Below are 27,205 nucleotides of genomic sequence, written 5' to 3'. Positions count from 1 at the left end.
TGCATTAAATAAATATAAATTTTATTAAAAACACCCACATCTCAGCGTTATCAGGAATGATATAATAATAAACAGCTTTCAAATAACCTGCATTACATTACAATACTTACAGTATTTATAACCATCCTCAGATTTTTTTTATAGACATACCAACATTTCATGAAAATGAATAAAAAAAAAGAAAAAAAAAAAAAAAAAAAAAAAAAAAAGTAGAACATAAGCATAGAAAATGCACACAGAAGTTCATTACCTTAGTGTCAAACTGCTAAAGTTTCCTACACAAGTTAACCACTAGCTTTAGGAGTGAACTTTATACCACTGTGCGTCAATCAAGATGAAAATTTCATTCAAGTAAAGTTGACACCACTCAGAAGCATCTTCAAGTATGGCTATAGTCAACCTGATAATCCTATACAAGCAATTCTGTCTGCTTTGTCATTCGTTCCAACTGAGGCAGGGTTCTGTACACCAAAAATTACAATTCGGGTATTTACAATACATAACTGATTCGCCAACTAAGCTTCCTGCTCTTGCTGCCAGCAGTTTGGCAAATGACGGTGCACGGCATATTAACCAAACATCTACTACGGATTAGGTGAATAATATAGGATTAAAAAAAAATCACCAGAAGATGAAGATTTATAATGATTTAATTAATCTGATATATAGCCATAATTAAAATTTTTTAAAAAAGTGAAACTTTTGTTTCAATGCAGTGGGTAAAGTCACAGACTGGGAATTAAAAAACAAAATTGCCATAATAAATATTTGACGATTAAAACCCAAAGGCCTCCTTTGATTCACTTGAGTTAGGTTGTGATTCTGTTAGATAAAATTTATTTCGACCAAACTTAATCTTACAGTATATTGCACAAGATATATCTGGGACATGGAGGTTTGCATGTTTAGGGAAGCCCTTGTACAGACTGTACCTTTCTATATTTTATTTTATTCATTACAGTATCCAAGAAGCCTTGTTTAGAGAGTGACTTGAAAAACTCTAGCAAACAGTCACTTGCCAAACCCCTGCCTTACGTTTTTCCCTTTAATCAGCTCAGTGCATTCTACTTTCTTCTTGTTTATTCATTTGAAACAGGCAAAACATTCTAAATCTCTTAAACACTTTCATTACAATAAAAAGAGCTAACAAATTTACAAAATTAGTTTTAGTTACATCAATACATGTACAAGAAAAATTAGAGGAGGGATTCAAAAGAAAAGCATTAAATCCCTGAAAAAAAAAAACAAAACAGAAAATCTAAGAATAATATATTTAACCTACAACAGCTTTACATACACACAGGTGACACGTTGGCATAGGAGAACATGAGCTGAAATATCCCTGAATTTTTAGAACCAAAAAAAAGTTGAAGTTCAAGTTATACTTGCTAAATGTCAAGTATTGAGAGAGTTTTTTTGTTTTGTTTTTTTTTTTTTTTCAAAGGCTATCGGGGGGGGAAAGATGGTATACAATATATAAACTTTCACACTCAGTTCAATATCCTATTGCCAAACTAGTGTTGAGGTATATGACAAGTAGGAACATCACTCAAACCTTTTAATGTATTTTTAGCTCACATTATGATATATTTGTAGCAGGCTGAGTAGCACCATGATGTGAATTCAGCTCAAAACCCAAATATATATAGATTTAATATTTTTACAGTACTAAAATACTAAAGCATTGCGTTAAAAAAAGTTTTGTTTACAATTTAATTTACTATACAACTCTCCTGCTTTTTTTTTTTAATAGAAATTAATGATTTAAAACCACCACAGCAAGCCAGCTGCCTATTTTTTTTTTCTATTTAATCAACGGAATCACACAGAACTAACCCTGTTTCATTCATCTTGTGTAGGCATCAGTCTGCTCAATCTTCCTGGAAAAGAGGACACTTGCACCAAGAAATGACTTACACCACAATGTACATAATTATCAACACAAAAGCAATCTGCCATTCGATATTGAAGAGCATACAGATCTTTAAAAACAGCAGAAGCCCAAGCTAACTAGTTGTAATCTGTCGCATGCTGCTAATTATTACCTGTGGTTAATATAAAATTCCTTCCTTAAAACTGTACACATTTGAGCAATGAACTTGTCATAATAATTGTAGAAAACAGTTTACAGTATAGCTTGTGAGATGAGCACCAGAAAAACATGTGTTTTGTGTACTAAAGTATTCCCTTGTATCCAGTAAGCCCCATTTTTACCATAACTGACTGTATTAAAAATGGATATGTAGCCCACTAGCAGATGCACGGCTAAAACAAAAGTATTTAAAAGCTTTTTTTCTTTTAAAAAAATTATCTTTGCATTTTAAAATCTTAGTACCTTAGCATTGTTCAAGTTGCCAAGCTTAGGTAGACAAAGTGCTTTTGAAACACTATTTAAAAAAAAATATCTCTCTATATTTTATCGTCCTTTTCTAGGACTTGACTGGATGAGCAAAATCCAGAGGTCTTTGTAATTCCCATATGTTAAAAAGAAGCTTATTTTAACATCAGGTAAATTCAATACATACATGAATGAAAAGGTCCTCCCTGTTGTTGAAGAACATTTGAGTACATAATTGACATTTTAACTGTTATAAAGGCATTAACTGTTCAACTGTTAAAATAAAGACACCATTCTCTTAGATAGCACCATGTTTTAGAATATCCAAACAAATTCAGTGTTTTGCTGTCTATTCATTATGTTTTATATGTATCTACTTTGTTAAATAAAATGAAGAGACTATTAAGATTACAGTAAAAACTGCATGTTAAAAAGCCATAATTCCAGTATTTCAGTACATCATAGATTCAGCACCAGATGTTATTTTAAGATTCCTGCGGTTGTAATACTACAGTATTATTTTTTAGGGTGTTTTTTTTTTTGCTCCTGTTCCATGACTATGCAAACTTGATGATATTAAAAGTGGTCACAGATGTGCAAAACTGTAAGAAAAAAAAATCCATTTGCAGATTATCTCTTTCAGTAATGGAGCCAGTGTTTTCAAATGTAAATTGTGAAACACTTTTTTGTTTTGTTTTTGCATAGGATGCTTTGGTCTTGTTTCCTACGTGCCATCTGTGACCACTTAAAAAAATCAGTGGAAAGTAAGTGCGCTAGTAAGATCACCTCTTTTTGCTGGTGTGCCGAGGCTTTTCCCACTGATGAGTTTCATGAAAACACTGTTTCCTTCCCCACCCTTATCTTCCCCCAAACCTAGACAAGAACTACCCTACAGCCGTGTTGTTTTTTCAGATGAGGTAACCGACAAAGGTATGATGTTAGATATATCTGTTGTAAGGCCCTGTAACCCGTGTAAAGGCATATGGAGATGTAGTTACTGTGGAGTCTGTGGTGACCGACAGTGTCCGTTGCGCGAGAGACTTGATGAAGCGCAGGTATGTTGGCTCTGAGGGTTCGTGAGGTTCGGCGGGCTCTCGCTTTGCTTTTTTGCCGTAAGATTTCTGAGGCACGTAGTCTGGACCGTACTTTTCACACTCCTCCTCTTTCTCTCTCGCCTTCTCAGCCATCTTCGCCTCCCACAGAGCCAGACCGTGTTTTGGCTCATTCATGCTCTTGTGCTGGTAAAAGACAAGGGATATTCTGGTGGGATGGTTCCTGTTGGGGTTTTTCAGGGGGGTTGTTGCATGGAGCTCACGTTTTGCACACTCTATGAGAATTGACCCATGAGATGGAGCAACTGCCACTCCTCCAATTTCTGGATCCAGAAAGCTCTGCTCACTATCTGACCAGACTTCATCAGGATCCTCTGCTTTTTCTGGATTCAGCACATCAGTTTTATCTAAACCACCTTGGGGAGTAGTCCTATCATGGTTTTGACCTGGAAGCATGTTAGACAGACCATTAGCTGTGTGTGAAATCATTTCACTATCCTTATTTTGGAGATGCAGCGAATTAGGAGCACCACTAAATATACTTGGAGCAGAATGGTATTCATGCGCCAAATGCGGAGGGGGCTGCACGTGGTGATGTTCACTGTTCTTACTCATGGAGGCATAGTCCATGCTTGGATTACTCAGATTAGATTTTAATCTTGAGGCAACCTCCATAAAATGGCCATCAGCCTCATGGGTGGAGTAAGAGGAAAAAGACCCTACGTGGTGTACATTTGGTCTAATGGTGCAATTACTGAAGGAGTCTACCTGCATATTTTGGTTTCCATAATTCAAGTACTTGGGACCAAAACTCTGGTTATTCCCAAACCTATGCTGGTATAATGTTTGAATGGGTGGTAGACTTAGTTTAGACATAGGGTCTTGACTCTGACACCTATACAAGTCCATGTGCTGATGCTGGGAAGAGTAGGAGCCCAAGTAAGAGGGGCAGTTGTCCATAGGTACGTTTCCATTGCATTGGTAGGGTGGATATTGGTTATTTTGACTTAGTGATCCTGAATAAGGGTTCATGGGACTGGAAGAATTCAAATAAGAACCTGTAGGCTGTGATGAGGTTGTATAGAGGTTCATGGGACTGGACCCTCCATAAGGATCTGAAGTATACGAAGAGCCTGGGTAAGCACTGGGTGGATTAGGCAACCTCGCATAAAGGTTTGCAGAACCTGAACCCGAGTAAGAATTAACAGGATTTGACTGAGGGTTGTTAGGGAGAGTGCGCTGTGGATGCTGCTGCTGTTGTGTGGCCGGTCCTGAAAGACGTAAAAGATCTGTAGATGTAAAAAGAAATAAACAAAAAAGCTTTTCTTCTTCTTTTTTTTTAACATGCATGCTTTCTATTATAGAGTGTCTTCATGATAACCATCTATGAAATTTCTAAGCATATCATATGATATGTTAACAGAGGTTCCCTTTCTACTATCTCAAATACCATCCTCTCAGAAGCTGAATAAATACTAAAGCTACTCTTCCTTTATGGCATGCATCCAGTGAGATCAGACGCTAGTGGCCATGAGGAAAAGAGGGCAGTGCAATCTGCTCAGTCACACGCACATAATCCAGCGAATTGAGTTGTCATTTAAGTAGCCCATGAAATGGAGCATCAAAGTGCACCCAAATAGCCATGCATAAGGTAACTGTCTTTTACKGGGAAGAAATAAATAACTCTTGAACAGCCATATAAATAGATCTGTCTCAAAAGTGTCCCTTGCTGTATGTAAAAAAACAAGTGGCATTCACTGATGAGGATAACAGTTCAGTAGCAACTGAGAATAACTGAAACATAGAAAAGAGGAAAAAATATAATTCATTAAAGTGAAATGGCATAGTTTAATGGTTAGGGTTCCCTAGACTGAGTCACAGAAAGGCTGACATCCATTTGTGGGCATTTCAGTGATCTTCTGGGTGGCCTTGAATGAATCACATTATTCCTCTCTGACAAAGTTACTGTAACAACAAAATAGTCATGATGAGCTCCTATGCCCAGGACTCTTTAAGATCTGTTGATGAAAACTGCCAGGGATTAAGTGGATTTGTAAACTTTTACTCCACTGGGGAAGAACTTGCTTTGCTTTTGGTCTTGAAACAGAAAATAGTAATAGTGATAAAGAGGTTAAACTTGAATCTACAGCAACCAATGAGTSATGTGTAGGTCACTCTTTTTGGGGACTGGCATCACACTGTTTCCTTCATGGCTTCTGTCACTGTTAGTCAGGTAAAGATACTTAACAGTGCACTGGATGGCAAGCAGGATTTGCAAAAGCACCTGACTTCTGCAGGTGCTAACTAACCAACAGTGAATGACTTCTCAACACAGCATCTCTTCTTCTGCTTCTACAGAGTGGACCATGATTTGGCACTTTATAAATGTACAGTATCCACATTTACATTCAAGAACCTTTGCTTTTTACTTGAAAATGAGCTTGTGTTGAGAATAATGGGTTTTTCTGAGACTCATTATCAATGATCCTAATTTCCAGGAAGCTTACCAGTACTGATAAAGATCCTGATCGGATTCATGTGCTTACCTGCTAGCTGCTTTGCATGGCCAGCTGCCTCTGAATTGCCTTGCTTGTTGCGTGCTGCAGCAGCCTTCTCTCTTTCAGCTTTGCTAGACCCGTTCTCTGAGGAGGAAAGCTTTTCTGCTGCTGCTTTCTTTGCTTCTAGCTTCCTTTGCCGACAGGTCTTAACAGGCTCTGCTAACATCCTTACTTTCCGGCGAAAGGAGGTAAGGACCTGGATGCTGCCATTCCTCTTCTTCTCCTCCTGGCCTTCAGCACTTCCRAACTCATCTACGTCAGAGACTTTGTACAATGGGAGCACGTGCAGCTGCTCATCTTCTGGTGTTTGGCCAATTTCACGATTGTCTTCTCTAGTTAGTGTGCAAACCTGTCAAAAGGGCAGGTTAGCGCAACTCTCTCCAACTCACCTGAGAAGCAGAGACCTGAAATGCTAGCCTGCACGTTTCACCCTGCGCTCGCACTGTCAGTGTCGCCGTCTGGCGAGTTACTTGTAAGCGTTACGTTTCTGTACAATTTATGCAAATCACAGCAAGCCTGCAGTCTCATGTCTTCTGTTGCTCTGTTTGACAGTGTTCATGTAAATACAAAATACATGAACAATACAATACAATATATATTTATGTTTCTTATATTTGTGCTGAAACTATAGTTACGTACTGCTTATGCTGAAATGAACTGTGGTGGATGGTACTGTAGCTGGGATGCTAAAACAGCAGGAACTGGCACTTTGAACTCAACCAAAGGGGTTTTTTTTGTTTTTTGTTTGTTTCTCTTTTGCTATAATACATTAGGTAGCTGCCTATTGGAAATGGTGGAGAATATCAAATAGTGCCATTGTATTTCACACCCCCTTATGGTGGGAGGTTCCAGGGCCTTGCAAAGGAGCAAGTCATTCCAATGTCAATGCTTGAACACTGCATAGAGATCTAAGGAAGCTACTGTTGCATCATGCAGCAGGTTTATTGTGTTAGCTCCAGCTAAAACAGGTATTGGGAGTATCTCAGTGGAAAAAGAGGCTGATACAGGTATATTTYATAGCCAAGTTATTGCATCAATCAATCTTGGGAAGAAAGCTCAGCTAGAAATAYATATTTTGGTGGTGGTGGTTGCCTTGTAAATAAAGTCAAACCCTGGAAACAGGACAAACTTAGTTGATCTTAAAGTGGTTAGTCTCTTTAGTCATAAAAGAACTCCTCTGTGTATAGGAATCAAGGCAATCATGTCAAATTACAATGATTATTCAAAATTGAAATTATTCTTTCCCTGTTTATCCCAACTGTATTGTCACAGAATGCAGGGAACAGAAGTATGCAGGAAGTATGCAGGGAACAGAAGTAATCTACTGTACACTGAAAAACAGAGTTTTCCTGGTATTTTCTATAGAACCTTTGCTGTAAAATGCTCAAATTCTGAATAGAAGAGAGTAAACTGGATGAACAAAAGAACGATGGTAAGGCTTACAGACTCTCTGCTCATCCCAACTAGGAACGAAATCCCAACTTTCAAAAATCTCTTCAAAAGAAAATTATGGAAAGAAGCCATTTGTTTCTACCATTTGTTTCCATTTTTATTTTATAAAATGTTTTGTTCCAGAAATGTTGAAATGGGCATTTTGGCCCTGCTGGAACCTTCCTTCAGTTGTCTCCACAATTTCTTTCTTTTACGAGTTCTATATTAAACCTTTCTTTAATCCATCATAAGCCTCACTCATCTGAATGAACAATTGTGTAGGGGGTAATAAGTTAGTTCAATTACTGCTTAATGTTTCTTTTCTGTATCATTCTGCATTACGTAATTATGAATTTAAACAGGCTGAAAATAATGAATAAAATATATAAAATTACAGCTGAAATAAGGAGGCTGTGTGCATCACTGACTTACCAGTGTGCTCCCATTCTGCATATTGTGCAAGTCTCTGTGAGCATGAGCGCAAAAATCCAGGCAGGCAGTGACCCCTGAGAACGGGCGGCCTTCTTTGAGACCCAAGCGACACTCTGGTGCTCTGTGTTCGTACTCGATCTGGAAAGAGAGCACAGGTGTCACAGGAACTTACCTGCAGATACTCTGTTACACGGAATTAGCACTGAGCACTCGGTCTTTGTAACATGCAAGTCTCCTAGCATCTTGGAGGTAGTAACATAGAGATCTTAAAGGCAAATAAAATCAAGCAATTATTTTATAGAGGTTTCTTACTCATACGTCATTCCTTGTTGCTTTCTTCCCTGTTACCTTCCGTCACTGCCATGACTGTGAAATTAGCCAATAACACTTTTTCTCACATATTATTTTTGATTCTCTGCCAATAGTTTGTGTTTTTACATGACAAAGTGCATAGTTTCAGTGTCTGACACTGGAAGAGTTTGTGTAGACTGGAAAAGAACCAAGTTATTTAGGGAAAATGACTTTAGTGAACTGACTTCAGAATGATTTCATAAAAAATGATAATTTGCTTTTTGATTTGTAATATTTTGGCACACTAGAAGTATATTTCATTAGCTTCAGTATAATACTAACCCCTGACCAAAAAGAGAGAGAATTCAGCCCAGACTGTATTTTCTATACATATATTTACTATTAAGGAGCGTTACAAAAGTTTATAATGAAATAATAAACCATACCTAAAAGTATACCAAGCCTCATACAACCTTTGGTTTCGTATTTTATTTATAAAATGAAAATTAAACCAAATTTGTAAAATGCTTTGCTGAAATTCCTAAACTTTTCTAATGAATGTAAAAAAACCAACAACTAGTACATTTAATGGAACTTTTTAAAAGTTACTGTGAAATTAGAGGTTTTGCCAAGTTTTGATCCAAGTTCATCAATAAAATGTTTAGCTTGCTCTCTGATTTTTATTTTTTAAAACTGGAATATTTACTTATTGCTGTATTTATTATCACTGGTATCTAAACATAAAAGCAAAACAAAACTTGAAACATGTAAACTTTGGAATTAAAAGAATATTTTGAAATATTATTATTTGGTTTAGATTTACAAATCTAATTTGTTCTAATCTAAATTTGCATTTCTTTTCAGGATTCAAAGGGGTATTGGTTTTAGGGCTGCTTCTTTTTATAACTTTTTACCACCACCAGAAAAATTGGCCCTGATCACCTCTCTTTAAAGCCAATGACAGTAGCTTGACCAGGGTTTCCCCCCAAAAATAAAGTTTGCATGAAATTCCTGAAATAGGCAAGCTATTTGCATGGTTTATTATATGAGATAAAAACTGAAACTCGTAAAAGCATATACCATCAACAAGCATCAGGCAGAACCGTATCTTACATGGAGAAAAGTTCTGTAGAGAATTTTGTGGGGAAAGAAAAGCAGCCCAAGCAAAGAAGCATTTTATTGTTCGCCACCCCCTCATTTTTTCTTCTTCCTCTTCCTTTCTTCTCTTGCAGAATGACTCTCAGATATTTGGAGAGATAACCACAGCTAATGGGCACACAGCCACAATTTCCTCCATAATGAGTCTCCAAACATTATCTGATCAAGTAAGTGAAATCGTGTGAGTCTGTACTGAACCTGCTTACTCTGCCTAGTTGCTACCAAATATGCAGTACAAGAGTAGATCTTACCACAAATAAAACTAAAATGGACAGTCTTGTATTACAGTTTACTGTTTCTGTTGCATTCCAAAACCTAGCTTGTTCTGATGACTGCTACAGCAGAGAGTATTTTCACAGGTTGTTTAGACATAGTGTTGTCAATAGGACAGCAAGAAAATGTCATAGTTTGCTGTAATGCTGATAGAGTTTGGAGACTATAAACTTTGTCAAAGGGTTTTGAACCTCAGCAAAGACAAGGAAGAAGATGAGTTAAGCATTTGCAAGGGGCATGGTATCAAATTTTGATGCAGATATCTGAAAGACATTTGGTAAAGAAGTAGAGGTGAGAGACAGCCACAACTGGGGGACCTCATACGGCTTAGAATGTGCCAACATCTGTGACTACTGCCTGACAGAAAATATGCATGTGTTCTCCCCTAGTGCAAGAATGCTGGTGCTGGCACTTGTGTGCATGTGTGTGTTTAAATACGAAGCTTCATTTTAAAAGCATGTCTATAATGGCTATTTTGGTGAAAGCTAAATTAATTTGCCACTTGAGCAGAACCAAAACTGTGGTTTCAGAACTCAAGTACATGAATATAATACACGGCCTCCTGACACTGTTAGCAATCTCACACCATCTTTGTAGCTGTTTTGCTAGTTTGGCTTGTGAATCACGCTAAAGCCAGATACTTTATATTGTAGAGCTGCAGAGTTCTGCTCGAGCGTGAAGCAGGACTTTGTTGTCATTAGGCAGGTACAGAGATTAATTTTCTTTAGTGGCTCACATATATACCATTTGAAGGCATTTAAATTGAAACAGAGGATTTTGTTTGTTGCCATTTGGCTTTAGCCCAATGTCAAAGTAGTACTAGCGCAAAATGTACGTAATGGTTTGACCAAAGGATGAAGCATTAACAAAACATGGTAAAAATCTAGTTATTTGCATGGCTGCTCTGGCTCCTTTTCCCCCCAGCGTACCTGGTTATTATATGCATCAGGTGCAAGCTTCTTGTAGGTGGGTGCCATCAGGGTTGATAGATTCTGCAAATTGGATTCTAGTTTTTCTTCCTGTTAGCCAGATGAAATAAAGTTCAATGACATGTCTATACCATATGCATGGGATCTAACAAGTTAGGGTCTGTTACAATTCATAGGTAGTTGTGTAAAGTCTAGATCACTGTCATTCCTGTTTACACAACAACTATTGTCAATCTTCTTTTAATTATGCTGATCTCCACAAAACTCTGATCCTCGTGAGAGGACATAACATACCATAACCTCAATTTGATTTATATTAAAAAGAATCACATTCTTCAACACGGAGATATTTTAGATCCAAGCATGATGACCTTCATTATTTTTCCTATTGGAGTTTTGGGAAAATAATATTTCTCTTTAGAAAATTCAAGAGAAATAATATGGGAATGCTCCATCAGGTTAATCTGACTAATTTAAGGGTTTTCACTACTGAGATAATAACACTTCAACATGTTTAAATTATCTTTTCTTGCGGCAATTTACAATTACTACAATCCTTCAGACTTTTCCAAGTTCCCAGTTCTTTAGTAATCAAGAACTGTGGACATGTCTAGTAGTCAGTGATGCAGAATTAGGAATGACCACTTTTCTTTCTCCTTTAAGAAGGAGAGGTACAAGCTTTCAAAATGAAAGGCTCTTAAAAAAAAAAAAAGTATTCCAATAATCTACTCCAAAGCTGTTCCCCATTGTTGCAGGATGAGAATCCCATATTCAAAATCTTCCTTAGTTAAAAATAAGGGCCTCATTTCAAGTGCATAAAAAAATAGAGGTGTCAGGGAGTGCTGTAATTGCTTTTAGAAATTTGCATATTTCAGTGAAGGTGTGAAGAGCTGTTAAAAAGCTATGGGTTTGAGGGTGCATTTTGTCTGGTACATTACAATTCTGTATCTCCTGGTAAAACTTTGAGTTTGTCGGAATCCAGAATGACATTATAAAATGGTCAAAAATATCTTGTTGTGACCTTGTGGCTGCTGCCGAAACCTGGAGCTTTTGTACAGCCTGTAGGTTACCATTTGTGTTACTTCTAGTTTTTGTTGGGGAGGGTCCTATTTGGGTTGCCTCTGCTGTGTGTTAACCACCCCCTGATCTGGATGCGTGCTTTTCCCGCCCCCCTGACTTTGTGTGGGAACGAGACTGGAGGGTAAAAACATTTTCCCTGCCCAGTTCTGGCTTCCATGGGAAGTAAATCTCTTCCATGCAGGCTCGGAGGGTGCCCTGGTTGGCTCTGGCCTTTATCTGCAGCCTAGAAAATTTGGGGGGCTTAGGGCTGCAGGTTATGATAAAGAGGGCTTTGTGCCACACGGTTGTAGGAGAGCAATTTTATAATTCCTGGGGCAAGACGGGGGCAGCGGGGAGGAAAAATGTTAATGATGCTATTCTCAGCGTAGTCCATAAGTTGCAAACATGCCCAGCTCTCTGAGCTTGTAAAAGAAATGCTCGAGTTTAAGATGCCAGAACACACTGAAAGCTGTGGACCTATGCAACAGCACACAAGCAGCAGTCTAGGGACTGAATTGGCATATGCATGCTAAAAACAGACCAGGCCACTACACCTTCCCAGGCACATGAATAGCTGGAGGTGTCCAGGACTCACTGTGACCGCARCTTCAAAGATACCGTGTGCCTAAGGTAAAATCAATGTTGTTTTACTCTGTTTTCAACTGTTTTTGCTGTAATACAGAGTCCAGTCTGGACTCCAGTCTGTGGGGCGGGACTGTATGTAGAATGAGTCTCCCTACTGTAATCTCAGAGTTTCAACATACTTGTCTGCATGAAGTCTACTCCGGTTCCCAGTTGCAATCTTGTATGCCTTCAGTTGGTAAACCTTCCACTCTGTCACTGGGGAATGCCCGACTGTAGGCCTAACGCAGCCACAATTATTCAGGCCGTGCCCTCTCCTCTAATTGCGAAAGCCTGCAAACATGGTTTCAGGTCTCAGGGCTTTAACCAGCTGTCAGAATTTAGACAGTCAATTCAGCTGTCTCAGTGACTGGAATCAATCAGTCTTGACTGGCAGTTATTTAATCACCCTGCACGTATGCAATTCTAGCAGGGCTCTGGCCCCTGGTGTCTTGTAGTGTATCTCTTACTTGCAGAGTGACAGAAAACATTTCATTGCAAACGAGGCAAGTTTCATTTTAAAAATGGGCACCAACCTCTTTTGGGTCATCCCCCATCAGCTTAAACTTTCTTGGAATCTTGCTTCTGGCAAACTTACAACCGTTGTAGTACATGCTCCAGGAGCAACCAAAGGAAAATGAAGCACCACAAGTTTCAGGGTCCAGCCCTTGACATGCACAAGTCCGTCTAAAGAATAAGAGAATACAGCTATTAGCAGCAGGCGAGGCAGCCTGTAGCGCTCAGAGTGGGTGTCAGTGTTCTGCCAGTGCTGTGGGAAGCCACCGGTCTCAGATCTTCTTCCACCAGTAAATAACGAAGAAAGGAAAGAGGGAGTTGCATGTTTTGTAACAGATGAATTTATCGGAATGAATAACTTCACGGCAGCAAAGCAAGGTCTATGGGTTTCCTATACTTCTGTGAGAAACATGGCTTGGATCAAAAAGAGGATACGTTTAGGTAGGTGGTGCCTCACTAGGCAGTGATATGAAAGGTACCTGCAAGGTCTCTGTGGATGGCACTGTAAGCATGTGGAGTGCTCTGGCAGGTGTTAGGCAACAATTTCTGAAATCAGACTGTACCCACAAAGCCAAAGGAAGTAAAACATAGTCATTACTAAGTCAGTTTTGGCCTAAGTGTTCTTCACCATCAGAAAGACATGGGGAAAAAGATACATGGTAATTCCTTTAGATGTAAGCTAGCTTCTGTAGAAGCCAGAAAGGCCTCCAGTATGATTTAGTGCATCTAATTTTTATGACAAAGAAGAGGCAGAGGTATCTGCTGTCCTAGGCCCAGCAGAGATGCCGTGTTTTAAATATACTGAGATGCTTCTTAACTCTGGGAAGATGTTTCCTCTTATTTTCAAGGATGTTTATTTTGCTTTTCTCAAAAGGTTTATGGGGTTTCAAGCTGTCTGAAAGAGATAGCTTGAAAGGTGTGCACATTTCATGGTACGAGAGCGGGCGGAGGTGCAGCTGTACGTTTGCTGAGCGTCCCCTTTGTTTTACTTACTCTTCGTTCAGGGCGCACCGCCGGTTTGTGAGTGTGCCGTACTTTCTCAGGGTGTCAGTGAGTTCGGAATACAGCTTGTCGGCCAGGCTTGTCGGGATCCCCTCCCAGACCAGGATGAGAATCACGATCACTGCTGTCTCACACGTGTGGCCTGCTCGCTCGCGCACCAAGCACAGTAGCTTTTCCTCCTGACTGCTTCTGCGGACTACCTGCGTGCACAGCAACACACCCCCACAGAGCCCCAACCCAAACAGGGTGTTTCTTAATGTGAAGAGCAAGAGCGGAGGGAACCTCAGCATTATTTTTTTTTTTTGGGGGGGGGGAGAGAGGGCGGGCAGGGGGCAGGGTAGTTGCTTCTACTTTCTCTTTATATCTGGCAACGCAGATTGTTATCATTTAGTGATATGGGCCAGGGCCCCCCTTTCCATGTAATGAAGCAAGGCCAGGCTCCGAGATGCAAATCCTTACTGATGGCATGGAAAGCCACGGTGGCGGACACTAGCTTGGTAGAAGCATTCCCCGTGCTCGGATTTGGCAGAAACATTCTCCTGAATCTACGTTACGGTACAGCTGGCCCGCTTTGATTAGGGGCAAGAGGAAGCAAGCGGCGAGACGCTTACCTCCGCAGCGCGGACATCTGCACTGAGGACAGGCGCCACGAGGGGAAAGGAAGGGAGCGAGGGGAAGGGACCGAGTAACTCGACATAGGAGTTCTCTCCCTTTTCTTCCTGAAGTTAAACAGCTAAATTTCTGATTAGCCTCCCGATGCTGTGACCTTGCCCGCCCTTACTACGTACAAACATTGCAGCAATAACAACAAAGCAGGAGATACTGTTCAAATAAAAAGGGTGTCCTTGCTGCTTGGTGCCTTTGCTACTGTGGGCATTGCTGAAAGAAGGTGCAGTCTGGCATGCATAAAGACTGCAATTATGTATCAGTTTTTCCTCATCCTGTGTTTCCCCAACCCACCCAAACTACTCAGTAATGTTTGTGCCAAAGCAAGGCAATGTTTGCTAAGAGGGTGTACTAACAACTGCCTTGAACTGGGAGTGCATTTTAAAAACACCACAGTGGTGCACTTTGCAGGGCTTATTTCTAAAGTAAATTAAGCAGGAAGGAGAATGTCTGATGTTGTGTATCTTAGATCTAAGTGAAAATGCTTTCCTTCTCTGGTTTTGATACCTTTAGGCCAAACTTTATCCCTGCTGATCTCCAGGCAACTCAAGTAAATGGAGTATGAGTGGCAATGGGAGCAGGCTACAGGCTTTCTGCTCAGCTGGTTTACGTTTCTTAGCATTAACTAAAACAACAACATGTCACTGCCATCTGCTTACGTGGACGATCACGCTGAGCTAGATTGGTATTAATGTTTGTGGACATCACTTACCCATTTAGCAATAGGACATCCTTGGGAGCTTTTGCCTTCTTTCCCAGTGTAGACAACCCTCTCAATCCTTATAGCTTTACCCTTCTGTCCAAATCTTAAACAGACAAAAATATGTACAATAAGCAGATTCCTTTGGTTCTGCATGAGCACTTAAAAGATGGAGCACATTGTGAGTCTTATCTTAAAAAAATACACGCTGTTAATTACAAACAGGGAGGGATATGTAACACCGTTTATCCTGCTCGTTTTATTATGGTGGCGGACTGATGTGTTGAAATAAGAGAATGTTTTTAAGGCATCATAGATGAGTAAAATTTGYCCATATCATATTAATGTTCCCAAACCTTTTAACTGCTTCTGTAGAGAATTTGTTTCAGCTGGCATTTTGAAAGGTGGACTTGAAGTCTAATTCTGGGAAAATTTTATATATATATTTTTTTAATTTCTAGGTTAAATTTAAAGTTATTACTCTGCARTATAAATAATGAAGTTGTCACAGAATGGCTGGCATGCAGTAGTCGCTCTATTAATTTTCTGTGCTTGCGCTTCTATGCTTGATACGATGTGAATCAGTTATGCCATGATTAATTTGCTTTGTATCTATTTCCTTTATCATCCATTTAAAAATTATGATTTCTGTACTTCTGCCTCACTTCTATACTGAATTAGGATTGCAAGATGCCCTCAAATGATGTCACTCRTATGGCTGTTGAGACTAAGGCAGGCAAGCTTAGTTCTTGCTGAAGCATCAAGGTGACGCTTCAGCCAAGGGGATTATGCACTCAAGGCAGAATCTAGCCCCCAAAGCAAGCAGTGCTATTACCCAGAGCAAACGAGATCACCTTTCTATGGCCTCTGATTTGCYGGTTGGAAATACGTGACAAATGCTAAGTGAAGCAAATCTTGGCTCAACAGGAGAAGTGCCGGGCCTGTTAGGCTGTTCCCAAGCATGTTCTCCCACCGCAGCCGGGGTGCCAATCTGCGAGCGCGCCCCGGGGCTGGCGGGCTGCGCGGYTGTAAACCTCAGCATCTGCAGTCGTACGCGTCCGGCTAGGGAGCYGACTCGGCTGCATTTCGGGGCCTGGGCAAACTCTACTTCAGCAGCGTTTCTGAAATTCTGCTGCCCTCAGTGGTGTTACATTATTTAAAATAACCAAGTGTGTGGACTAAATCATAGTCTCCTTGTCCTTTGCCCATTACCTATATAGCACTCCACAATATTTGCTCATGTAACACAGACGTCTAATACCACTTTGAGAACTTATGAACTTTCATCCCTTTTTTGTGCACTAAAATCTTAGTGACACATTTAAGAGATAATACCTGTATTTAAACTTCAGTCCTTTAAAGCAAATGAAAAATGCTGCTTCTTATATGTGATCTCATTGTGAAATTTCAGTGTCACAGGAAATTATACGAATGAAATAGCGTTGTAATACACATGTTCTGCAGGCAACTGTTAAGTCACTTTTTCCTACTTAGGCTAGCATGTTAGTATACTTTTGTTTCTTTAATTATTCTCAAAAAACATTTTTAAGTCTTAATGTTTTCTATCAGTTTGCTAATCTCGATTGCAACACAACTGTTTGTATGCCACTGTAGAAATATGTTGTACATTACACACTGAAAATTAAATGGACTTTGTCTCAATTCTTTTCAACTGTCACAAAGGAATTTGCGCCTGATGTTTGTCATGCTTGCTTGCAGAGCAAAGCTGACTGGCTTTGCAATCTGAGCAAAATTCACTGAGTGCAAAGTAGGGACTGGGAGAAGGAAAAGGTAGAATGTAGGCATCCACTACAGATTCTGCAAGATATTTGTTCTAGTATAGCTAAAATATCAACTGTAAGTAGGAATTCCATTTCTGTTTTGTTTGGCAGTGGTAATACCTTAAAAATCAACCCACATTCATGGGAAGCTAGTTCAAAAGTGCTTAAATCGTTACTATACGTCACCAACTGCACCCCTGTGCTTGAGAGTACCTTTACAGCTAAGTGCTTTTTTCACTTAGGGATGCAAAATTTGCTAATAAGAAACAGCTCCAGAGTTTTTCAGTCATGGAATCACACACTCCATGCAATATGAGCAATTGTAAACTAGCTGTTGTTCAATTAGCTTCTATTGTACTCTGCTGAGTATTTGCATGTTACCTAATCTCTCAGGATTTCCTTCTGCCAACATAAAATGAAATCAAATGCAAAAAAAAAAAAAAAAAAAAAAAGTGAGGTCAATATTAAGGATGAAAAATCACGATTTAAAGTCAAGAAATGCAAACAATTTCATCTCTAATAATTGACAGCATGACATGAATGACTTCCCTGTTTTATTTATTATTTGTAAATATGAAGGAATAAATCGGTCAGTTTGAGCTCTGGAAATAAGAAATTGTAGCAAGCTTCTCAGGAGGGTCAGTGTTCACTCCCCCTGCACAGGAAGCAGCAGCTTTAGGTAGCTTGCATGCATCTGAGCCACTCTCAAAGCTGAAAACAGGGCAAGCCCTGCACAGGAATCACAGGGAGGGAAGTGCTAAGAAAGCAGAGAAAGGACCTTTGGACTAACCACCTAGAGTTAATACGAAGGGTTTAAAAYGCCCTCAGTGGTCCAGAGTCGCGCAGTAATGAGTGCAGGCCAGCAGACCCTGCTGAGAGCAGCGCAACAACTGCTTAGCTCAGACACAGCACTGCCGTGACACCTCTTTGCTCTTGGTTCCACAGCTAGCTTGAGCTTCTTCACAATTCTGGAAGTCCAGATTTTTAAGGTATTAACAAATCAAATTTCCATTTGTCTACGACTTACTGAGGAGATTCTTTTGTTTGCTTGTTTGTTCAGAGGGGGAACTGCATTCCCAGATACCTCTAAAAATCTGGCTACTAGTGTCWATGCATGCCAAAAGCCACAAGTAATGCAGAATTCAGAGTGGAGGAGACACTTCTGTGTGATGGAGTTCTTAATTTAAATAGTGTTGAAATGATGGTGTGTTTTGCACTTGGGCATTTTTTTAAATCACACAGATCAGGTGTCCGTTCTGTGCCATTCCAAAATCACTTGTTTGCTTGGATTTGATGTAATAAATACATCACAGGATGCAACATGATAKGAGAATTCTCCCCACACGAGATAAGGCTGTTTATATGCAATTCTCTGTGGAAGGGGGATGTTTTGTCAAAAAGCTACTTACCGATTCCTGTAAATCCCACCCAGTAACTCTGTAGTCCTCTGGAAGTGACTGAGYTAGGTATCTCTCTTTAGAGATACTATATGTTTAATAATGGTGGGAGGAGAAGGTAATACTGGAGTTTGGTATTCTGCTCTCCATCGTCCCCCTACCTTGGCATTCTCCTACCCAGAGGGAACACCAGGTCCATGCCTGCTTTCACGGCCATTGCCAGCAGTCTTGCTTGGCAGGCTGGTGAATACTTGCTCCTGCTTGGGTTTGCTGGCATCTGTCTCAAAGTGCACAGCCTGCCAGCCAGCAGACTATTAGCCCTGTCAAATATTGTGACTCTCTGGTGAATAGCACAGCGCGTAATGTTGGCAACACTGGAGTAGCTAAGCCTACAAGTAATTACTTGATTTGCAATTGTTTATTTCTTTATGTGCAAAAGCTGGAAAAATTCTGACATCCACAAAAGGATAAACGTTAATCTGCCCTGTGCCTTTGCACTAATTACCTTTCTTCCATGATTTCTCTAATAGCTGCCACATTAGGACCGGCTCCTAGATGGGTATAGAAAGGACCTTCATCTTTTTCAATAATTTGCTCTGTTTAAAACAAAATAAAGGTTATTACTTTGAAGCTTAATTCTTTAATGTAAAAAGTCACATTGCAAAGCTTACATCTAGCTAATTGGAATAGTGCTGTATTGGTCTGGGAGGGCTGAGTTTTCAAATACTTATGTCCAAAGTATGCTCATGCAATTTGTACAAAACATGCAAAGCACGTGGCTAATTCTGCAAATAGCTGTGATACAGACTGTGTGCCTTTTGCTAGCACAAGTAGTTGTTTCACATCTGAGGCTTTACACTGAAATTCAAAAGGCCTTTTCCAGTTATCACTGAACAATTGTTTCTCCTTCTCCCGCTTCCTCCTCTCCCAGTATCTAGAAAGGAGGATAAATGGGATAACAATGGCAAATATTGACCTTAGTGAGCTGTACGGTATTTGCTTTTCTGCGGACGTGTTATAGTGTAGGAACTTGCAGCTTGAGAAAGTGGCCGTTAAGGTTACGTACAGAATTCCTGCCACTCACAAAAAGAGACTGTGTGAAATGAGAAAAGCAAGTTTGCTGAAAGAAATCCTGCACAAGGCTTAGCCAAAACACTTGTATGCTAAGAATGTTGTCTCAGTTCTCTGTGTTTAGGTTGGCCCACGTCAGCGTTCACAATATACGCTATACGTTTGTTTTGATAGCAGCAGGCAGGCTCCAGCAGTAAGTAAGAAACGGTTGAGCTCTGCTTGGGTTCACTAGTGGGTAGTGGAAGGAGCCGACTTTATGCTTTTTGCAATGTTAACTCCAAAGGCTAAATGAGGTGATGTTGCTCTTAACACACAGCCTCTGGAAGTGGGATGAAGGCACGCTATAAACCTGAACATGTCAATGGGGAAATGGCTTAATTTAAATCTCCCTAAAAAAGAAGTATCAGTAGGAAAGAGCAGTAAGCCCTATCAATCACTTCATGGCACTAGGTTCTTCAAAGAGGGCAGGAACTAGGTTTAATGCTCCATTATTTCCTAGAGGGTCTGCTAAAATGGATATTGAAGAATTAAAATGTAAGAGGAGAATAAGCTCTCTCTGTTTAGTTCCCAGTTGCTGTACTGGATAAAAAGACAGCGAGAAGAATGAATGGTTGCTAAAAAAAAAAAAAAAAAACTTGTGCCAACTCCGTTGGAGAAATGATCTTAAAAAAAGCCCCCAGAACTGCTGAGTTTAAAAAGCTACATTTTGTAGTTTGTTTCTTATACAGCAACTAGAAACAGCAAGGAGCTGGCTTCCAGTTTTCTTATCTTCCTAGGAGTGCTGGAAATTTATTACCTCCTCTTTTTGTTCCCCTAGATCATCACTGATCTAGGCACTGATCTAGATCACAGCCTAAACATTCAAAAAGGCAAAAAGGTCTGTTTTGCAGTTTCAACTTTCCCTTTTCAGTTGGTACAAAATTCCAAGCTTTTGGGGGCTATCAGTAAGGGAAACTACAATAATGATGGTGGTGGTGGTGCTGAAGCACGTGTACCTTTTTCCTCAGCCTGAAACAGCAGTGCAAAATTCATCCAGAAGCAGAGTCCAAAAGTGCCTGTTAGAGCTAACAGGGTGCAGTGTCGGTGCTGCAGGGCAGCGGGGGCTATGGGGCCAGGCCTGCTGCTTCTCTTCCCCCTGCTCTACTCTTCCAGCTTTTGGGGACSAGGCATGGTGCGATGGACAGTGAGGGCCCCTGCACTGCTCTTTTGGCGCTGCTTCTGTAGCTTCTCAAAGCAACTGTTGTTTTGTTTTGCTTTGCGTATGACAAGCAAGTGAAAGGAAGGAAAAACTTTTGCAGCAAGTCAGGAATCTGGCATCCCTTCTTTGCCTAGGCCTGACTGAGGCAAACATCAGTAATTTCACTGTTTGAATGCAAATTGGAGTAAGGATCTGAAGTTTTGGACCCAAGTATTTTATAAATGCTATATCTGACCTTGGCTAACAAGTTAGATTATGAAGTTKTGACCTACTTTTTATCAGGATGTTGTCGATATCTGTCTGCTGCTCAAGGAGAATGGATATGAGGTGATAAATCAGATATTTTTATACCATCCATAAACATTCTGACTCAAAAAATAGACAGATAATTGCTTTATGAAATATTGAAAGGAGCCCATTTGTAGTGTTGGATAAGTGTAGTAYGCATAAGTGTATAGAGCTACAGGTTTATAAGTCTTTACTAATTACTGTTCTGAAAAAAAAAACTYTGCAACAAAAACATCCAACTATCCCCCACAATCTCAGCTTGAAGGCTAATTTCCTTACTTTGAACTAGTCTCTTTTAGTACATTTCTCAGCACTTACCAACACAGCTGCAAGATGGGAAATCATACTGGGTTTTGGCAGGTGTGTCCAATAAATTTTTTACAGGAGTATCCAATAACTTGGAAGGTGAGTCTAAAAAATTATTGAGAACAGTTCCAGCTGTTCTTTTGGTCGGGGTTTTCTCAGCAGAGGAGTTTGCTTGTTGATCTAAGATGGGGGTCTGACTGTCAAATTCTGCAGCACTGGTATTTCTTGATAGTATGGTAATGGGGCCTGCTGTTTCAACCTTCACATGTTTGGGTGATTTGATAGTAAAAGTCTTGTGATCAAACAGTGATTTGACCTGTATCTGTTTTAGCTGCTGTTCCATTGTCTCAATGATACTCTTTTGTTGCATATTCTCACAGCCAAAGTGCTGATTCTCTTGTTTAATTGTTTTTTTCCACATTTTGTTTTCCAACTGGCCAGTTGATGGACGCATACAGACATTAGACTTTAAGCCAGCCTCAATTTTTATAGGCTTACGCACGGCACTGGGACCAATCTCGGTTTTGGGTTGCTGATATGCTTGTTGCTCCTGTTTTTGTAAGAGATGCCACCTTAGAGCAGCATGCTTTTGAAAATCCTTATGGGTTTGGGACTGAAAATGACAGCCTCTCTGGTCCTGTGAGTGTAGGGGAGTTTGCTGGCTGTGTGGTAAGTACCGCTGAGGAATCTGTGTAGCTTGTTGGCTAGGGATATCTTGATTCAGGCTACTGCTATAGCCTTGTGTTTGCTGGAGTGGTAGCTGTATAACTGAAGCTTGTTGTGTCTGTTGTTCTTGTTCTTGAAAACAGTGATTCACATCTTGCTTTGGGGTCAAGTTATTTGAAAAATACTGCACATGTTGTAAGTCCTGCATTTTGTTTGCTCCAAAGCGTTCAATATTCGCGGCGTTCTCCTTCTTCTCAGAAATCAAGTGCACGTTGTTTTGGCAGGGATGCTGCAGACCAGCATTCGTTTTCTGACTGTAAAGGGGAGCTTTGCTATTCACGCTCTGGACCTGCTCTAGTCCTAGCTGAGGGTTATGCAATGGGAATGCATTTGATTTCATGTACTTATTCCCAGTTTGAAAACATTCATCTGCTTTAAGCTGACCGAAGGCTGTCCTGTCTAGCGGCTGTTCGGTGTTGCTTTGGGAGCGGGTTTGAGGCAGTTCTTTACTTTTCATTTGCAGAGCCTGTTGCTGGTTTGGGGTTAGCTGCGGACTGCGTGACAGTTGTGTCTGCTGTGCCTGTTTTTGAAGCATCTGTTGTAAAATGTGCGAATGCAAGAATTGCTCATTTTCCCCTGGCTGGGGATTCAAGTGCTGCTGTTTCAGTGGGGGCCCTAAAGGCTGTTCGGCTTGTTGTTCTTGCCTTTGCTGGAGATGGAGCTGCTGCGTAGGGTGTTGCTGCACTTGGGACTTGAGTAGGGAATCCATCTTCGTGAGCTGTGGCTGTGGTGAGTGTTTTTGGAACGGCAGCTGCTGGTCAGCTGGGGGAGGCGGCTGTAGCTGGGAGGTCTCGCTTTTGTACAGCAGAGGAATTTGTTCCTGTTGCATTATCTTCTGGTTCTGGGGCTGTCCCGATGGCCCCTTTAATGCATCAGGACTTCCAGCATACTGTTTTGTAAAGGCTGGTTCGGCTGTATTTGCCTGGAATTGAAGAATTGAGCGTAATAATGCTTCGTTGGGCTTCTGAGGAGGTTCTCTCTGGCGAAACTGAGTGGAGACCAACTCTATCCAGGCTGCTTTTGAGTAATGTGGAGCCTGTTGCACAGACTCTTTCACTTGGTCCTTTTCTTTCTCGGGAGGAATATCGGGTTTGCKCTGTTCTGGGAAATGCTGATAGTGTTGCTGCAACTCACTGTCACTTCCACATACTTGCAAGTTTTGGATGGGAGGCTCTGATGTTGGCATCACTTCTTCTGGGCGCTGCTGAATTGAGGCGGCCGTAGCAGCTTGCGGGTTGCTTTCACTGACATCTTGTTGTGATGCCTGAGGCTGCTGTGGAAGTCTCTGCTGAGGGTGAAGCTGTTGCTGGCTGAGGCCGGGACTTCCTGACATTGGTCCCTGCTGTTGCCCTTCATTCTTAATCTCTTTAGGAAGAGTTTCATTGCTTCTATTGTCATAGGAATGGTGTCCTTCTTGCACCGCAACGGATAGTGCACTGTTCATTTCTGGAGCAGGAGGAGCGGAGGAATCGTTATTAAACATTGAGTTTTGTTTAAACAAAGCACCATTATTTTCTGCTTGCTCAGAAAACCTTTCCAGAGCGGCCTTCTGAGCTTGCAGGTTACTGCTGGAACTAAGAGAGAGGTCTTGGTTGGGAACCTGCCCTATATTTCCAYGAACAGCACTGTTTCCTACAGATAACTGGTGTGTATCATAGCCTGGAATCTGCTGCTGTAGCTGTAGTTCTGGTTTCTGAAGTGAATAGCTACCTGGCAATACAGGTGGTTTACTGGAGTCTTCTGCATTATAGACCTCAGTAACCACTACAGCTGGCACTTGAGGCAGCTCAGAGTTTGAGGTCTGTGGGGAAGTGATCTGCCCTGAGGTATGGGATGAATGCGTTGTCTCATAGGACAACTCATTAGTAGCCTGACTGGTAATGGCATTGATATGAGATGTGTTCTTCTGCATTGCTATGGAAACATGTTCTGGATAATATTGAGACAGTGTTTTCTCCAGGAGTTCACCATGCATGCTTTCCATGGAAGAGGCAGAAACTGTAGCACCATTAGGCATTGGCACTGCCTTGTTCTTAAGTAGTAAGACAATGTCCCTGTTGTGACAATGAACGTTTTCCCGCTCCTGCTCATTCTGCACCAGGAGGTCTTGAGGGTTTTCTGAACCAACACTGTTGTATCTTGAAGTCTGTTTCAAATCTGGAGTTTCATCTTCTTGTCCTGTAAAACTCTCAGTTTTCTTCTCACTGTAACAATTGGAGACACTTGGTTTTTCATAATTATCTTCTGGCTCAGCTTTTTCTCCGTTTACTTCTTTGTCTTGTTTAAATTTCTTGCTCTGATGAAGTCCATACAGAGAGGGCTCACTAAAAGTGCGTTTTATCCCACCATTTTGCATATATTTAGAATATACTTTCTTTTCCTGTAAAAGGTCAGGGCTAACTCGGTTATTTGGATTTCCCTTCACGTGGGGCACTCCGTGGTTGCTTTTAATGAATAGCCACTCGTGGTCACCATTTACTTCAACTTCAGGCCTCTCTGTTACTGGACTTCCATTCTGTAGCTTCATTGAAAAAGGCTCTGTCTGGCAAACGTGAGAAGATTGCGGTATTAGAAATGGACTCAATCTATTGCCGTCAACATGGTTGGTTCTGTCCTGTTCCATCTGGCCTGCTCCGGGGCCATCCACAAGGCTACCCTCTGAACGTATCTGAAAGAGAAAAGAAATGGGATTTTGGGTTTGCTTGATGGACAGCAGATTACTGACAATTCTTGCAGCATTCAAGTGGTTGTCATCCTCACTCGTTTTCACATGCARCGTGAGCTCACAGGCACACCTAAGGGGGTTTCACTTCACTAATGCTATCAGATTTTGCAGCCTCCGTTTATCCCTTTTTCTTGGGCGTTTATTCTTTGGGATGAAAAGAGAGTGTGAAAATAAACTGCAGCTCCATATCCCCATTTAAGACACAAACAGATATTTTACCAAAAAATCTCTCATAATGGTGCAAGAAGTATTCTCTGCTTTTGTGTGATTTGTATAGAYAGACTCCTCAGTAAGGCGGAAAGTCATGCAGAAACTGTGGTTCCCAGACTTGGTGCTAATCCTGTTATTTGATTATAGTGTGCCAAACCTCCTTTGTCTGACTTGAAGGATTATTGCCACCAAGCTTGCCAATTAGAGGAGAAAAAACCCTCTTTTTTTTTACTCTTAAGCTGTCTGACAGGGTCTTTTAGAACTGGCATTCCAAAGACCATACAAGTGGCACAATACATACATGTGAGACAAAACTATGCCTGATTGCTGTCCATAGAAATTCTTACAGTTCATCAACATCTTAATAATGTTGATAGAAACAAATTAAGAGATTTCTAAAAGGTTTGATAGAAGTGACATTTTTCATGTATTAATTTTCTTTTTAATTTATGGCCACCAAATATGGCCATGGCTTAAACTATGCATATGGATTTTGAACTGAGCCCCACAGCTGTGGAACTAAAACTCGTTCTTCCCTGTTTGGATGGAAAATCCCATTTTCTTGTATAACCTTTATATTTTATTTATAAAATGAAAATTTTCATTGCATAGAAGTACTGACAATGTGCAGTGAACAAATTCCATGTAATGACAATCTAATCCTGTTCACATAGATCTTCCCGAGATTCACAATCCCTGTAAACACAGATAAAGCCATTGTTTGACTCTGCTCGTAATTTATTCTTTGTTGGCTTTGAGATTCTCAAACAGTTACAAATGACACAAGACAGACTGACAGAGGGGGTTACAGATGTGAGATTGCACAGGGAAGGTTTTGGCTCATGCGTGTTTTTGGCAGGAAGGTTTCAGTTTGTACAAGAGGCAAAACGAAGGGTTCTCCATTACCAGGTCATACCTGGTTGAACTACAGAGTCAGCACAATCGCATGGCTCTTACTGCCATTACACAGGAAGAACTACTAGAGTGGAAATTTTCTCCTTTCACAGTTGCTCTGCTTACATATTTATCCTACACTTTTTTTTTTTTTTTTTTTTTTTTTTTNTTTTACTAAAATGGTACTAAGGAATATCTCATTTATACAGTTTTAAGTGCAGTACTGCATTACTAAAGTGAGTAATACAATTCTAAAATGCTTTTTAACGTAAGATTAGTTCATGAGATTCATTACTTGCATAGAATCCTCACTACTCAAAGCTCTGATTTCAGTATCAGAATATTCAAACATAAATTTTTGACTGGCAAGCACTTCTGGGATGACTTGCACCTATTTTCTCCCTATCCTAAATTTAGTCTTAGATTTACTTTCAACCTCCTGAAATTCTTTTCTGTCTGTGCTCCAGACTACCTTTTGTATGACGGAAGTTGTTTTGCCAAATACTGCTACTTAGCAAAAAAACAAACAAACAAACAGAAAACCCACAGCTTTTGAAGTAAAAGCTGAGAATAAGAAGATGGAAAAGAATGTTTGTCCATCCTACCTGTTTTCCTGACAAGGCAGGCGTCTTCCCATCCACGTGTATTTTAATATCTTTCTCAATCTAGCTTTAAAGTGCCACAAGACYTTGCAGCTTTCCCAGGGGACTATATTCCACGCTTAACAGAAAGCAGTGTGAAAAGGATTCCTCTGATGTGTCATTCTAGGCTGGGCTGCAGAATTATGCTCCCAGAGTTTCTCAAAAATAAAATGTCAGCCTAATTTGAAAATGATTCTTTGCCTTCACACCTTTCATAGCTAGAAACTGCAGCTGAACCACAACTCAGACATGAGTGTGTAGGCTGCTGTATTTCACAAATATGAAACAAAATAAAAGGAACCGTAGTAATTAACACTGTACTGTCAAACTGCTTCTAAAATATTTATTTATTTAAAAAAATGTTTTCATCTGTGTGATTGAGCCTTGAGAAGCTTCCTTTGGCTATTAAAGTCTGTCTTGCAGCCAAAGTCTTGGTTGTGGTTCTGGCATACCATATGGGTTAAAACTTAATTCCTTCCAAGAGTTTTCAGACAATCTTTCTGCTTAACTTTTTACTGACAGGGAAAGCCACCTTTTTATTTAGAAGTGGGGGCTGACTTCTCTAAGCTTGGCATGCAAATGCCTCAGAGGAGTGCACCTGTGCTTCAGAAAGATTCTTACRTTCATGCCATCCTTAAAACCATGAGTTTTTTTCCACTGCATGACGTGGATTATTATTCAGTCTTCTCAAAAACCTCACAGTATGAGTCAACCAATTCCCTTGAACGCTGATTATCTCCAGCGTAAAAGGCACTGGTGGCAAGCACGGCAAAGGACAACGTAGTCATTTGGTTCTTTAAAATCTGCAGTTAGTTTGTTGATTAAAAAGTGCCAGATTTGCATTCTCTGAAATGCATCTAGGATTGTGGTGACTTTGTGTTACTCATCATTCCCTGTGTCTACACTCAGTTATTCATAATCCCCTTGAGTCACATCTTGGTA

At 40.4% G+C, this 27,205-nt stretch overlaps 1 protein-coding gene across 1 annotated transcript; it reads right to left on the bottom strand.

Moving 5' to 3' along the window:
* TET2 (tet methylcytosine dioxygenase 2) lies at positions 1 to 26,311 on the bottom strand. The gene is made up of 10 exons (XM_085325659.1): positions 26,228 to 26,311; positions 21,080 to 24,461; positions 18,710 to 18,800; positions 15,039 to 15,132; positions 13,652 to 13,860; positions 12,679 to 12,829; positions 10,463 to 10,552; positions 7,812 to 7,949; positions 5,937 to 6,297; positions 1 to 4,679 (listed from the first exon to the last, which is right to left on the bottom strand). Exons 2-10 carry the CDS (start codon positions 24,414 to 24,416, stop codon positions 3,277 to 3,279), a joined length of 5,874 nt encoding a protein of 1,957 aa, XP_085181785.1. The 5' UTR covers positions 24,417 to 24,461; positions 26,228 to 26,311; the 3' UTR covers positions 1 to 3,276.
* Between the last annotated feature and the right edge of the window lie 894 nt (positions 26,312 to 27,205).

The sequence above is a fragment of the Rhea americana genome, unplaced genomic scaffold (assembly GCF_003343005.1).
Source record: "Rhea americana isolate MKP2758 unplaced genomic scaffold, rheAme1 scaffold_99, whole genome shotgun sequence".
Classification (NCBI taxonomy): domain Eukaryota; kingdom Metazoa; phylum Chordata; class Aves; order Rheiformes; family Rheidae; genus Rhea; species Rhea americana.
This window is presented reverse-complemented; position numbering and strand designations above follow the sequence as displayed.